The 13,395-nt window shown below is 39.5% G+C and overlaps 1 protein-coding gene across 14 annotated transcripts in view; it reads right to left on the bottom strand.

Annotated features, from left to right (window-relative positions):
• Positions 1-9,098: 9,098 nt before the first annotated feature.
• Positions 9,099-13,395, bottom strand: part of DNAJC5 (DnaJ heat shock protein family (Hsp40) member C5) — a 51,809-nt gene continuing 47,512 nt past the window's right edge. For all 14 annotated transcript variants that reach the window (XM_044985363.1, XM_044985362.1, XM_044985353.1 and 11 more), the window contains 3 exons: positions 12,366-12,579; positions 9,915-10,086; positions 9,099-9,253 (listed from right to left, as the gene is read on the bottom strand). In XM_044985363.1, the coding sequence (XP_044841298.1) occupies positions 9,150-9,253; positions 9,915-10,086; positions 12,366-12,579 (490 nt within the window). In that variant the 3' untranslated portion in view covers positions 9,099-9,149. The remainder of the gene's footprint in view (positions 9,254-9,914; positions 10,087-12,365; positions 12,580-13,395) is intronic.

The raw sequence follows: 13,395 nt of genomic DNA, 5'->3' as shown, positions 1-13,395 counted from the left end.
CACAGATTAAGTGCTGGATGCAGCTGTTGGCCTGGTGGTCTCTGGGGCTGCGCTTCAGCTCCACTTTAGGACTCCAGGAATTTGATGGCTGAGGCTATTCCCCTCTCATGTTGCTATTAAGGTTCTTGCTCATCTCTGGAGGGAAAGAAGGCTCAGTCTGACTTCAGAGCCCAGTGTCAGCGTATTACCCAACAGAGACATCCGCTATAGGTGGCGAAGCTCAAAAGGACTCAAGCACATTTAAATTAGTTCACACAGAGCCAGGCTGCACACATCCAGGACGCACAAGCTCTCTGGCACAGGGGTTTCCCTAGTGCAAAGAAGCCCTAAAATCTGGAGTCCTGCAGAAATATAAACAATACGAGATTGAGAGCAGTTAAAAGAACAGCCAGGAGAAAAGCTCAGCAGTTTGATTATGGGATGGAGAGAGGGTTGCATAATGGCTACTTCCCCTACCACAGCAGCAGTAGACTAACTGCAGGATAAATCTTGATTTTGCACCGCATCCATTACTGTGACTTAAATAAAAGGTTGCAAAGTGAGGAAGGATGCTCCAGTGGTTAGAGCACTAGCCTAGGACTTGGGAGATCTGGGCTCAAGTCCCTGCCACAACCCTCCTGAATGAATTTGGAAAGTCACTTATCCTCTGCCTCAGTTTCCTCATCTGTACAAGGGGGACAATCACACTGCCCTACCTCACAGGGTATTGTGAGGATAAATACATTAAAAGATTGTGAGGTGCTCAGATAGTATGGTATCGGCAACCATGTACCTAAGATAGAAGAGGAAACCTCTCCTTTTTAATGTGTTCTTGACAGACATGCAGACTTAGTTTTCCACACCCTATGGATTCTTAGCTCTATCAAGGCAAAGATATGATGTGCTAGCTTACAGGGTTCACATGATGTATGTGAGTTCCCATTGTATTGAAATGGTCTCTTGTTATATGATAAAACATTTATGAAGGATTACTCCGTTAAAGATTAACAGAATGCCAATCTAAGCACATGTACAAATAATTCATAAAAGCAAACAGAATAAATGTGTGTCAAGGGGTTTATTTTCCACATGTAATTCTGGAAAAACCAACTGTGTTGGTAAAGCTTTATAAGTATATGCAACAATTCTGGACATTTATGGCAAGTTTTGCGGGTTTTTTTCCTTTTGAAAATGTAAGTTTGTCTTCAGGTATTTTACATGTTCAGTATTTTAAATTTGCCTACTTTTTGCATGTATGACAAGGAACTAAAATGTAATGTTGCATTACATATCACAAAAGCCTTTTGAACCAAAATAGCACAATAGATTCTGGGATGTAGAGTTATGGGAGAAAAAAGTGGGTGATTTGGGGGTCAGAGGTGAGGAAAAGTTGAGACAGACCAGTGTACAGGCTTATTTCAAGAAGGAGTTTTAAACAGTCACATGAGTCAAGAGCCAATAGGTCTGTGCACATTCAATAATGGTAAAACCTTTAGTGAAATCAACTACAGGAAAACTCCCCCTTCACCTGAAATCCAACCTACACCCCTACTATTCCAGGCTCTTCTGAGTAGCAACCACCAAGTGTGTGGTGATGTTCATGATGTGGACAAGTGTTCAAAGGTGCTAGGCTAACACCCTCTGTGCTGTGATTGACGTCGCAGAGTGATGCTCTTCGTAGCCAAAGAAGGCTGCATTAAAGATGGAAAGAAAAAACCCAAACAAATGTTTCTGCATTGAAAACATTTATTTTACAACAGTGGTTTCAGATAATTTAGCAATCTTTATTTTAGTTTATACTGAGACAGACATTACACATTACCATGCTAAAACATAAAATAATTCCTTCTGCTTTAACCGTATGTATGTACAGGAGCTCAGTAGTATCGAGTGTTACAATCCACAAAGTTCAGACAGCCACATCTACTTACATACAATTCAAAGTATGGTCCTTTAGTTACATAACAAAATATATATATGTCTATACATATATAATCGCTTTTCAGATGCTTTACTCCTTTGTTTTTACAACTGCTAACATTTTTTAAACAAGGGCTTTTCCCTCACCCCACCAGAGCTGAAAACCAGTGCAAATGTGAAATGCATTCTCTCGTTACATCTTCAGCTCCCACAGGCTTCAGAAGAGGCCGATATGACAAACCCACAGTGAATTGTTTATCTCAGGGCCTTGCTCACATGCAAAACAAATATAAACCTTGCTGGATGTCTGTGACAAGGCAACCAATAGCGCCTCCTCTCCTACCCCAAAAAGTGGGAGAAGGGAGGGACATGGCGGAATGAATGGAATGACAGCAATTGGCTTAAGTGGCACACATGCACCAAAAAAAACCAAAAAACCCTCAACAGCAAAAGTTTTTTGAGCTTGGCAAATGTCAAGGTTCCTCTATTGTGACAGACACAAATGTCATTTCAAACATTTAAGTAGCAAAAGGAATCCCTCCTTGATCCCTATAGATTTTCACATTTGTGCTGATTGCCATTAGCAAATAGAAAACCGAATGTGATTTGTGCATGTACTTTGTGTTCATGTTAGGCAACACCTTCAGGGAAACAGGGCCCAAGCAGGACCACCTGGCATTCACTAACCAAGATGACTAGAAGTAATTTGGTGGTAGTAACATGAACATTGGCATAATCTGTGCGGCTCTGAAGTCACCACTAGTTTTAATTTATAATCAAATTCCATGCCACCCTTTTGAATTCAGTCTGTTTGTAAGCAACAAAAATTGGGGTTACTGAACCAGACAGTGCAAAGGCATCTTACTATTCAAGATACAGTCATTCTAGCAAGGAGGGAAGACTTTGTGGACACACAGAAGCTGAGAGGATTCTTCCCCGCCCCCCACCCCTTATATATGGCATGACATTCTTACTCAAACACTTTATCTAATTCTATTTATACAATAGGATCTGTTCATTGTTTTCTTCACCTGCCATTCACTGACATCTACTGTTTCCTGCAGCTGAAAGGAGAAGTTGTGATTCTGGGCACACAAAACTAACTTCTTCACTTGTCTGGCTGAGCGTTCCTAAGAGTAGTGCTGGGAAGCACATGTAATGTTTTACCACCAGACAGCAGCAGTACCAAGTGCACACATGCTGTATATCTATACACATATGTGCATATAGACATACACACACACGATATTGCAATCCCAGACTTAAGCACAAGGGTTGGACCTCACTTGGTTTGCAAACTACATTGAAACCCCCACTGCACAGGGTACAGTGTAGCTAAAACCAGCACAGGAATCAGGAACTATGATGTATTTTGTTACACTGCCAGTCACACAGTCTCATGAGACAGGATCAAAGGGCAGCTGACAGGATTCAAATAAGTCTCTCAATCTTTTGGAAACCACTGCTGCACACAAAATATGATCAGCAACTATCCACAAACAACAACAAGGAAACATTCTTTGTTGGTTGTGAAAATGTAGTAGGGAAGAAGACAGCCTTTAATTCTTGAGAATTCTATTCGGGTTATATCTGTATGTAACCTACCGACACCCAGCATTTCCCTCTAGCAATAAACAGAACGGTGCATGTAACATTGGCATTTTACTTTCAAATGAAAATGTGTCTTCTCGAATTATGGAGTTTGGCGTGGCAGGCAAGAGACAAACGATTGCCCTAATGTAGCTTAGCCTTTGAAGAAAGCACCTTCATGGAATGAAACAGGGACTTCAGGCTTGTAGTCTCTCATTTAGATAACACCGAAGTCTCCAAATGCGGTATGTGAAGCAGACTATCAGTTCTCATAAGACTTGAACACTGACAAGATTTCCTGCCTTTTCCCTTCCCAATATAGCCAACAAAATTAAACTTTCCAAGCTATCAGTGGAATTTATTTTAAGGTGTATAAGCAGTTCAATGGTACACCACAAACTAGAAGGCTCCCTCTATAGAAGGAAGCAGTGGCATTCAAATGGTTACGTCTGTTCCGTTTGTACCAACCTCACACTATAAACAACTGTACAGGAGCTGGGTTTCAGTGCTCTAGTCCAAGGATGAATGCAGGCTGAACAGCACCCGGAGCTGTCAGTAAGCTGGAGGAACTGCAAAGCAGCAGAAGCCTATCAATCTACCTAGCAAGGATCCCTTGTAAAAGCTGAGCCAATATCCAGTTGCACTGGGTAGGGAAAACTGCAGCACAAACATATTTCCTAAATTATTTGGAAACGTCAAGAACACTGAAGGGGATCAAACAGATTCTAAGGGCACAGACTAGTTAAGGAAACCGGGCACCTCTCTTGGGGCTGGTGTACACCACCAATACTCAAAGTCTAGCCCTGTAAAAGCACACACAGGTCCCACCCACATTATGTAAAATGACCCTAGTATAAAATGGATCAGGAACAAACTTCAATCAACTCCCTAACTTAGTTATATCTGTAGTGTAAACTGGCTCTGACAGGATGGGTTTTAAAAACCGTTGTCCTTGTTCTAGTACCACATTAACACCTTCTTTCTGAACAGGTTCTGCACATAATCTCAAAGAGCATCATATATTTTAGACACTGAGCACTAATATCTAAAGCAGTTTAAAAATGTTACAAATCTAAAAATAAGACTGAAGATATGGCTCTAAAATGTCGCTGCATGGAATTAGCAGAAATCTACACATCATCAAATGCCATTAAGACGTTTACATAAACAAATTTATATACAGATAAATAGTTAACTTCCTACATACATTACCAATGAAATTAAACTGGCATTTAACAGGCACAGTGCCCCTTCATTCACTTCAAGTGAAGATTTTGACTCGTCATTTGTTGCACTAGCTGAAGTTTGGGGAGTTTCACACCCAGAGAAAGAATGGCGCACAATAAATCAACCACCAGCTACTTCACTGGCAGTTCTGCCATTATGAAAAATTGATGGCATTTAAGTATTTGTTGATACTGAAGCAGCTGCTTTGTTTATATATTCTCTCTAGGATTCACAACAAAATTTGGAAGTAAAGTCAGTGGTCCTTAATATCAGTCACTAGTGTACTCTCCAGACTGGGCTGTCTCAAAAATCCCGCCTCCTGGATACCAAGCGGTTATGTTTCTACCTGCTAAGGAAGCTAGTGTTCTGAATAGATTTTATGAGCTAGATGGGAAAGACTAAACAAACTAAACAAAGACCTCAGGAAACGTAGAAAATTTCTCTTATAATATAACTTTAAAAACAAACAAACTTAAGTTTAACTCTGGCAACACATTTAACACAGAATAATGCTGCTTAGGTTAAGTGTTTTGGAAGGAAACATTCTGCATCTAAGACAGTAACAATGGCCTTTACGTTCACTTCCTTTTTTATTTCCCAGACTTTGGTGCCTGTTGTAGCCTCCAAGTGAAGCTGCTATTCCAATTCTGGTAAGGACAATGCGGGCATCCCATAAAGTTTGGAAATGCTTGCTGCTTCTTAGCATGTAAGATTTTAGCTAAGGAGCCACTATTTACATTTTGTACTCACTGGGTGTGTGTACACAAAGTTTGGCCATTTTGCAATTATAAAAGTGCAAGTAGCAGTTTTAGAGCTTTGGGTGTTTATGTATAATATATCAACTAAAAACAAATGTGGCAAGTTATTTACTGGCAGGGCCCTTTTTTAAATAAAAACAAAGATGAAAAGGAGAATGGATAACTTTCAAGTCTTCTGGTTACATAATACAGTTTAACATCCTTTTTTGAAATAAACTACATTTAAAATAACCATGTGTTTTATATAAAAACTGAGAAGTCAGGAAAACAAAGGGATGACACTCCTACAACAAATCTTACACTGAAAAGATTTAAGATGTTAAAAAGTAAGGGAGGGAGTGCACTATGTCCTGAGATCAGCGTTCTGGTGTTTCCCTTACAACATAACTACATGCAATGATGCGAGGTCTGCTAATTTATTATAGATGGATATGGACACATCAATTGTTGAAAGGAAACTACCACTTTCTGAATTTGGGTCTTGCTAGGTAATTAAAAAGGAGGAAATTATGGATTTATACAGTGGATAATCAAGTATATATAAATGTGTTACAAGTCTGAATCTTGTCATGTCCCCTCAACACCATTGCGGTGCACTTTTAAAATTTACCATCTCATGGCTCTTTTACCAAACAGTGCAAAACATGAACTGAGATGTCATCTTTAACTTCGTTTTTCTTATCTTCCTCAATGTCACAGTTTTAAGATTAGTTTGTATTTAAAAGTACACAGGGCTCCTAGATGGTGACATTGGTTACAAAGAATGCAGTAAGTTCTTACAACTGATTTCAGTGGAGTTTGAAGCTCGAGTTAAAAAGCCTCGTCCTGCATTTAATTCTCACGTTGCACACAGAAACATCCTGATGACTTTACTGATGCAAATGAAGTGCTACAGAAATTAAGAAATAGTATCTGCAATTTCAAAAATAACTAAAGATCAACACTAACTTGGATCCCTGATACAAGGTGTCACAACTTCTTCACATTAAAGTGACAATTCCAATGAACTGATGTTTTGCATCAGTACTTCTAGACAAGAGGAAGAAAGAATATTCTGAAGTGTAATTAATACATGCGGAAAGAGTCTTTCCATCATTTTACCAGCCCCCTTTGTCAGCTATTCAGATAAATGTAGTTAACTTTTACCCAGTAGCATTCACTGACATGTACAGACCACAAAAGCAGCTTTGGCCAGTAAGCTTCTAGGGAATTAAGTTTGCATATATATCCTAATGTACTCCAGAGTAGAACATAACATTAAGTACAGATTTAGGTAGAGTCTATACAAGGCCATTGTGACCCTATTTTTGAGCTGGAAATGTATTCCCCATCCAAAGGGGTTAAATAAAGACTTTACTTAAGCAAGGATCTAAGATCAGATTGTGACTGATCTCTTGAGACTGCAAAACAGTTTTTTTCCTGATGCTAAATACTAAAACAAAGAGCAGAGCAGTAAATCACTGGTTGCCCAAGATATGCTGGTAATAGTGTTCAAGTAACTTCTAGTTTGTAGGACTATCAACTTATTCAAATGTTAAAGGGGGAAAATGGCTCATAAATGACTCTGCTATCTAAAATCTGTTTAGTTAAGTAGTGTTACAGATTCCCTTTTGATACCACACCAGGATCCAACATAGTCAAAAGCACACTTCTGCCTGCACCAGACTTTCTTGCATGCAATTGTGTTCATGCACCAGCAGTTATGGTGGGGGGAGGAAAGACTGCTTTTAGAACAACCTGATTCAGCATGGAGAGTTGAATTTTTTTTTTTTTGACCCAATATATTTGGCAGGATTTCAAGCCAGAGGTTTTAAGTAATATTTCACTATGGGCAAGGTTACAGTGAAAGACATTCACATGGACAATCCTGCACATCTGGACAAGGCACAAGCTAGAACCTTCATAACAAAAACTATGCTAGGTTAGCCTTATCATAGTGCTTTACCCTGCTATGGCAAGAAACCTTAGTTCAGTTCCTGGGCTCTTCTTCTATAGGCTGGCAGGGACACTTGAGCAGTGCTAAGCACTTTCTCCAAAGTGACCCCTCTGCCTTGTGAAAGAGCAGCATGGAAGAGTCCCAAAGGGAATGTTGGCTGGAAGGATGTCAATCACTTTGTAGGGCCTGAAAAAGAGTGCGGCTGGGGCATGTGATGTGAAGAAACAGATGCAAAGGGAAGAGAGGAGAAGTGATATAGACATAAAAGATCAAAGCAGAAGAGGCAGTAAGTAACTACCAAAAGCTCCCTGTGTATAAGTTTATTAGTTGTTCCCCTAAATCCTTAGTCAACATTTTCTAAAGAGAAATCTTTAAAAGCAAAATATATCCGCAATTCAACTGCAAAGTAAATGTTTCTGTGACAGCTGATCAAACCTAAAATTCATACATTAACCCACCGTTTTAAACATTATTCAGACATGATTTGATTTCAAGATAGCACAGGAAATTGTTTAATAGTTTCCACAATAATTTATGTGCAGAAAAATAAAAAGTTTAAGTAAACAAATCTAAACAGAATACTGTGTGTAAAGTATTATTTGATATATACACAAACTGAGGTGTTTTGTTCTTAAATAGCCATTTACACATTTCAAAAAGTTGTTAATGACAAAAATTAAAGGGACATTGCATGTTAAAAGCATTTTTAAAAAACAAGTGTTCCAACGGTCTTACTAATAGCATTTTAGATTATTAAAAGAGAATTTTAAAAATCTAATTTGCTTTCCACCACTGATGCTGTTTGTTTACTTTCTGCATTTCCTTCACTTGGATAATGAAAACAGACTAATCAATTTCACATTAAGATTCTCATGCACTAATAAGAGGCTGCAATAGTTGGTTATAAACACTGCAGGGGAATGCTAAAACTCAAACAAACAGTTTCTGCTTGAAATAAAGAAGTCCCTAAAAATAATTCTATTAACATTTGATGTTTGTCATAACCTACATTTTGGGCCTATACTATCAAAGAATTCCCAGTATGCATAAGGAGCTGTCCATCAATTTAATGTCTGAAGAGTAAAAAACAAATGAGGGAAGCAAGTCCAGGGTAGTTTTATTTAGGCTGAAAACCAGCATTAAAGAATTCCTGCCCTACAATGTTGGCATTTTTTGGTTCTTTGAATTGTAAACTTGCTTAGTTAGAGGTGCAGGGAGACACAGGAAGGCCTAAAAACAAAGATCTTAAGATCTTTGTTGCACTCACATAAAAATGATAACTCTAAGGTCTTCACAGTGCATCTGTATGGAAGCAGAGCAGCTTGTGTGTGACTGATTTCACTCACTTTAAAAAAGATCTTGTTTTAGGCTGGTGTCACTGCTTAAAATGCAGAATGTCTCCATCATACTCTTATTGTGAAAACTCCTCAATACATAACACAGACAGACATTTAACATAACTCCACACATGCTATAAAAAGGGAAAAAACAAACAAACAAGACCATAGCTAAACTGCTTTAAATACTGCATGCTACAGCACTTCATGTATCATCAAGATACGACACTGAAGGTGACAAAAGGCTGAAGGGATTACAAAATATTCTCGTAAGGTTGGAGGCTGCCTTCTTACTGTGGCAAAACTTTTCCCTCTCCCCATTTGCTATTTCTAATGTTCATGATTCTAGTGTTGAGTTGACCATGTATTTATTTATCCATTCTAAACCAGTGTTTCCTTAACTTAGTTAAATCCATCAGTGTGGTAGCTGGGGTGAGAGTCGGTTGTGAGCTGGGTGGTCTCTGAGGCTGATGCTGGTTGTATCACAATAGGTGTGTCTGCAGCCTCTGAAAAGAAGTGAAAGCAATGTTTTATTGCATTGGGGAAAATAGTTTCCATGGATTTTTGGCAAGCAGCAGGCAATCACACTTCTCAGGGACAGTATCAACAGTACACTTCCACACCCTCTCTTCTGAAGCTCTACCTTAATTCATTATTTTCCAGTCAGAGTTCAAATCAAATGAGATAACACCTGCATGCTAGGTACTTTATTTGAAGGAATGGTGTTTTAATTTATCTATCAAGAGCCATGCATGCACAGAGCAGCCATTACTGCTTTCCCTCTTAAAGGCATTAATTCCAGACTAAGTGAGCTAAATCATAATACTCAACTCAGGCTGTTTCCTTTTAACTCAAAATCATTTTCTTGCCTCAAAGAAATAAGTTTACATAGCTCACATGAACAGACGCAAGGTTTGCACTGATATAAACAATTTTAAAATGCAAGCTCAGATTCTGTGATTGATCGATCATACTGGACATGCTTATCTGGGAAGCATTCTTCTTCCCACATGCCTGAGGTGATTTGCAAAGCTGCTCTGACATTTAATTTAATGTGCTTTCGGTGTAAAGGGCCACTATACGTAAGCACAAGAATCTGGCTGGATTATTACTTCAGCTACCACATCTCCAATGACCTACTCCTCACCTGCTGTTAATGAAACTTACCCCTTTCGTCCGACTGTAACTGTGCCTCCAAGTCCTCTGGGGAGACATAGTATTCCTGCTCGCTGCCTTCAGGAGGTTTAGGTTTACACTTTCCACAGCAACAGTTACAGCAGCAACACAGACAGCAACAGCAGTAGCAGCCTGTGATGAGCCCACAGAACACAAACAGGGCCTGCAGAAAAGAGAGGAGGAGAAAGAATGTACACAACACATAAGCTGTATCTTCTAACCAAGTGGATAGCTCTTGTTACCTAACCTAGAGCGCTCACTACAGCAGAAGAGGTCAGTTCAAATGGGTTAATTATTTAAACAGAGATCCAGCTTCTTTGGACATAAGGTTCATCACTGGAACAGAATCAAACAAATATGAATATGCAATATTTTATTTCCTAATTAAGAAAATAGTCATTAACATTCTAGTCTAGTGTGAACATTGGGCTGCTGAGGAGGACTGGATATACAGGAAGAGTAACCTGAGGAAAAGCACTTTAGAGGCAAAGCTTATGAAAGGAATCTTCTCCTCTCCACCCACTCACCAAAGAGGGTCTAGGGTCAGGATATAAAGGGACAAAGCAACACTACTTAAAGGTAAGAATCTCGCGTTATTTACAGCAGAATACTGCATCCTGAACAAAGAAATTCCTGAAATTGGGTTATACTGAGCTACTGTTTCAGCTGCATCCTAAAGTGTAGATAAGGCTAAGAACCACTCACAAAATTTTAATAGAAGTTCATCTTCTCTTGCCCCTCACTGGGTGCCTGTGGTGTTCATAGTGGCACCCAATGATGGTAAAATGCAACTCCTTTTGCACTGCTACCCTGGAGGGTTCTTTTATTTCAGCCAATTATCCAGTCACTGATCCATCAGTGATAAAGCTATTTTCTCACCCCAAAGGAGTCAGGAGACGAAGGTGTTGGCAACTACGCAGGAAAACATACCCAATGCCTGAATCATCAAGACTGGAAAACAATCTTAATCAGCCATGCAGAATGGTAAGCAATGTCACTACTAAAGCACAGGGAGCTAGAAGAGCTCAGATTTCCTACTAAGAATCAAGTGGCTCCTAAGAAATGTAATTAATCATGATATATTTCCATATGACAAACATCCTTCTCCTCCATCCAAAAAAAGAGTGATTTATAGATTATACATAACTCACATCTCATATTTTCTTTTAAACACTTTAAATTCCTGAGTGGTAAAGATCTCACAATTGTTTATCAGGGTTTGCATGCATATGAGTGCAGCAATATAAACATGAATCAAGTAAAACACAATGATTCTTGGGAACTGGCAATGTTTATTCCCAGAAACTCTCAACGTAACATTTATTACATCTCCTGTTCAATGTGCATATGAGACTATTAAGAGACTTCAGGAAGACACATGAGCTACAGTTTACTGACTACAATAATATTCAGCTCTGTTGTTTCCATCACTTCAGAACTGGCTGGGTGCAGCAGAATAAATAATCCATTGTCTATTAAATTGAATAGCGGATCAGGACAAACTGGCTGAAGCAATGGTGGGTGTTGCGGGAGAAGATGGGAATACTTAGTGAGCGCGTTTCTGATTTGTGGCTCACCTTTGCAATCTTGGAATTTATTAGGTCCAGGGATGTTTTTGTAAAATCTAGTAGCAGTTGTTGCTAAAAAACAAACATCTTTTCCATCTGCATTTCACTATGATGCAGAACTGGCTACTGTTATTTGTGCCTGTGTCACTTGACAGATTACTGTGATAGGCACTACCTGCAGTAGCACACTGAGAACCTGTGGAAGAGCGCAGAATGTTGTTGCCTAGCAGTTGAGCAGCACTCAGGAAGCGCACACTGTCAATACACAGAGAGATACTGATGAACAGTACATATCTGGGAAGTTATCTATTAAGCCTTAAAACATTTCAGAAACTGGCTGCTTAAAAGGACTGCCTCTCTTTCCTTGACCATGTTGTCACAGTTAAAATCAATGCAGATGCCTAAGCTAGAGACCTCAACACAAATCGGAGGGCATTCTCCATGAGGGGGTCCTCAGCTTTTGAATTTGCTTCCCTCAGTCTATGAGATCTCAGATTTGTTAATCTTCCTGGGCACACTGCTAATCTTATATTTTCTCTTAATCATTTAGGAAGGTTGAGGGTTCACAGGCAAAGGAAACTGGAGGGTGACTGAGGTATGATTCTATTAAATGACTAGCTATGGTGTGCAGCTTTTTGTGGGAGAGTCTATTAACTGGTAATTTGTAACTGGAAATTTGATGGATCAAAGTATTGTATGAAAACAGATTTTCTAATGGTGTTTTAAATGTTGGAATCTGTCTAGATAGGTGCCAGAAATATCAAATAAATGAAATAAAATACCATGAATATCCAATTACCACAGTAGTACAGCACCTACTGAATGGCTAAGCATCTGTTCAGAATAAGTGCAAAGAAATCTTTATTTCACTTACCTTTGCCCACCAGCTGGATAGGACGAAGTATGTGTTCACATTCTCCTCTCCAAACTGCTCTGCTACATACAGGCCCAAGGAGCCATACTTATCATATATGTTTCGTTTTGTGGCATCAGTCAATATTGCATGTGCATTGTTGATCTCTTTAAATTTATCTGCAGCCTCTGGATTATCTGGGTTCTTATCAGGATGATATTTCAATGCAAGTTTCCTGTGGGGTGGGAGAAAAAAAATGCTCAGCTGCCTTTTTTTTTTTTTTTTTTTTTTGCAATTCATCCTACTACAATGGGTAGATTGACCTGTCCAGCTTTCCTCCCATCAAAGCTGACAGGCTCTCCAGTCTCAGGCAAGAGTATTTACAGAATTATGACTTACTTCACTTCTACCTTTCCATTGCCCCACTGAGTCTCCTTTAGATGGTAACAAAAGCATAATCTTTCTATATGGTCTATCCCACCAGCCTAGCAGAGCTCACAGGGTGAGTTTCAGATTGAAACTTCAGTACAAAGACAGTGGAAGCTTTCTTTTCTGCTTATCTGGTCCAGCAATTTGTACCGTGAAGTTCTGAGTAGCAATGCTCCAACTGAAGGGGGACATACATAACAGGATAGAAAGCACAACAAATCTATGACAGAGTTCTGAAGGCCACATCTAACCTGCAACGTCTAGTACAGGGGTCCCCAACCTTTTCAGGACCAGGGACCGGTCATGACTGCGGAGGGAGCGCTCGTCCCGCGGCTCGGGTAGACCTCCCACAGGCACGCCTGCGGGAGGTCCACTGGGTCGGTTCGCGGCCCGGTTTGTAAGAGGCCGCGGACCGGGGGTTGGGGACCCCTGGTCTAGTAAACTAAAAATAGAACTGACAATTATTTGGGATCAGTGCTCAAATCATTGTGCTGAAACAGCCTATTGTTCAATTCAAGATGTGCTTGTGGAGGAATTAACTTTCACAGATCTCAGAAAATCATTATAGACTCCATTAAGTTTTCAGCAACGTGGCTACAATGGATCTGAAAGTTTGTATAGC

This window comes from Mauremys mutica, chromosome 13 (assembly GCF_020497125.1).
Source record: "Mauremys mutica isolate MM-2020 ecotype Southern chromosome 13, ASM2049712v1, whole genome shotgun sequence".
NCBI classification, from domain to species: Eukaryota; Metazoa; Chordata; order Testudines; family Geoemydidae; genus Mauremys; species Mauremys mutica.
Note: the sequence above shows the minus strand (reverse complement) of the source record. Positions and strands in the feature narration are given on the sequence as shown.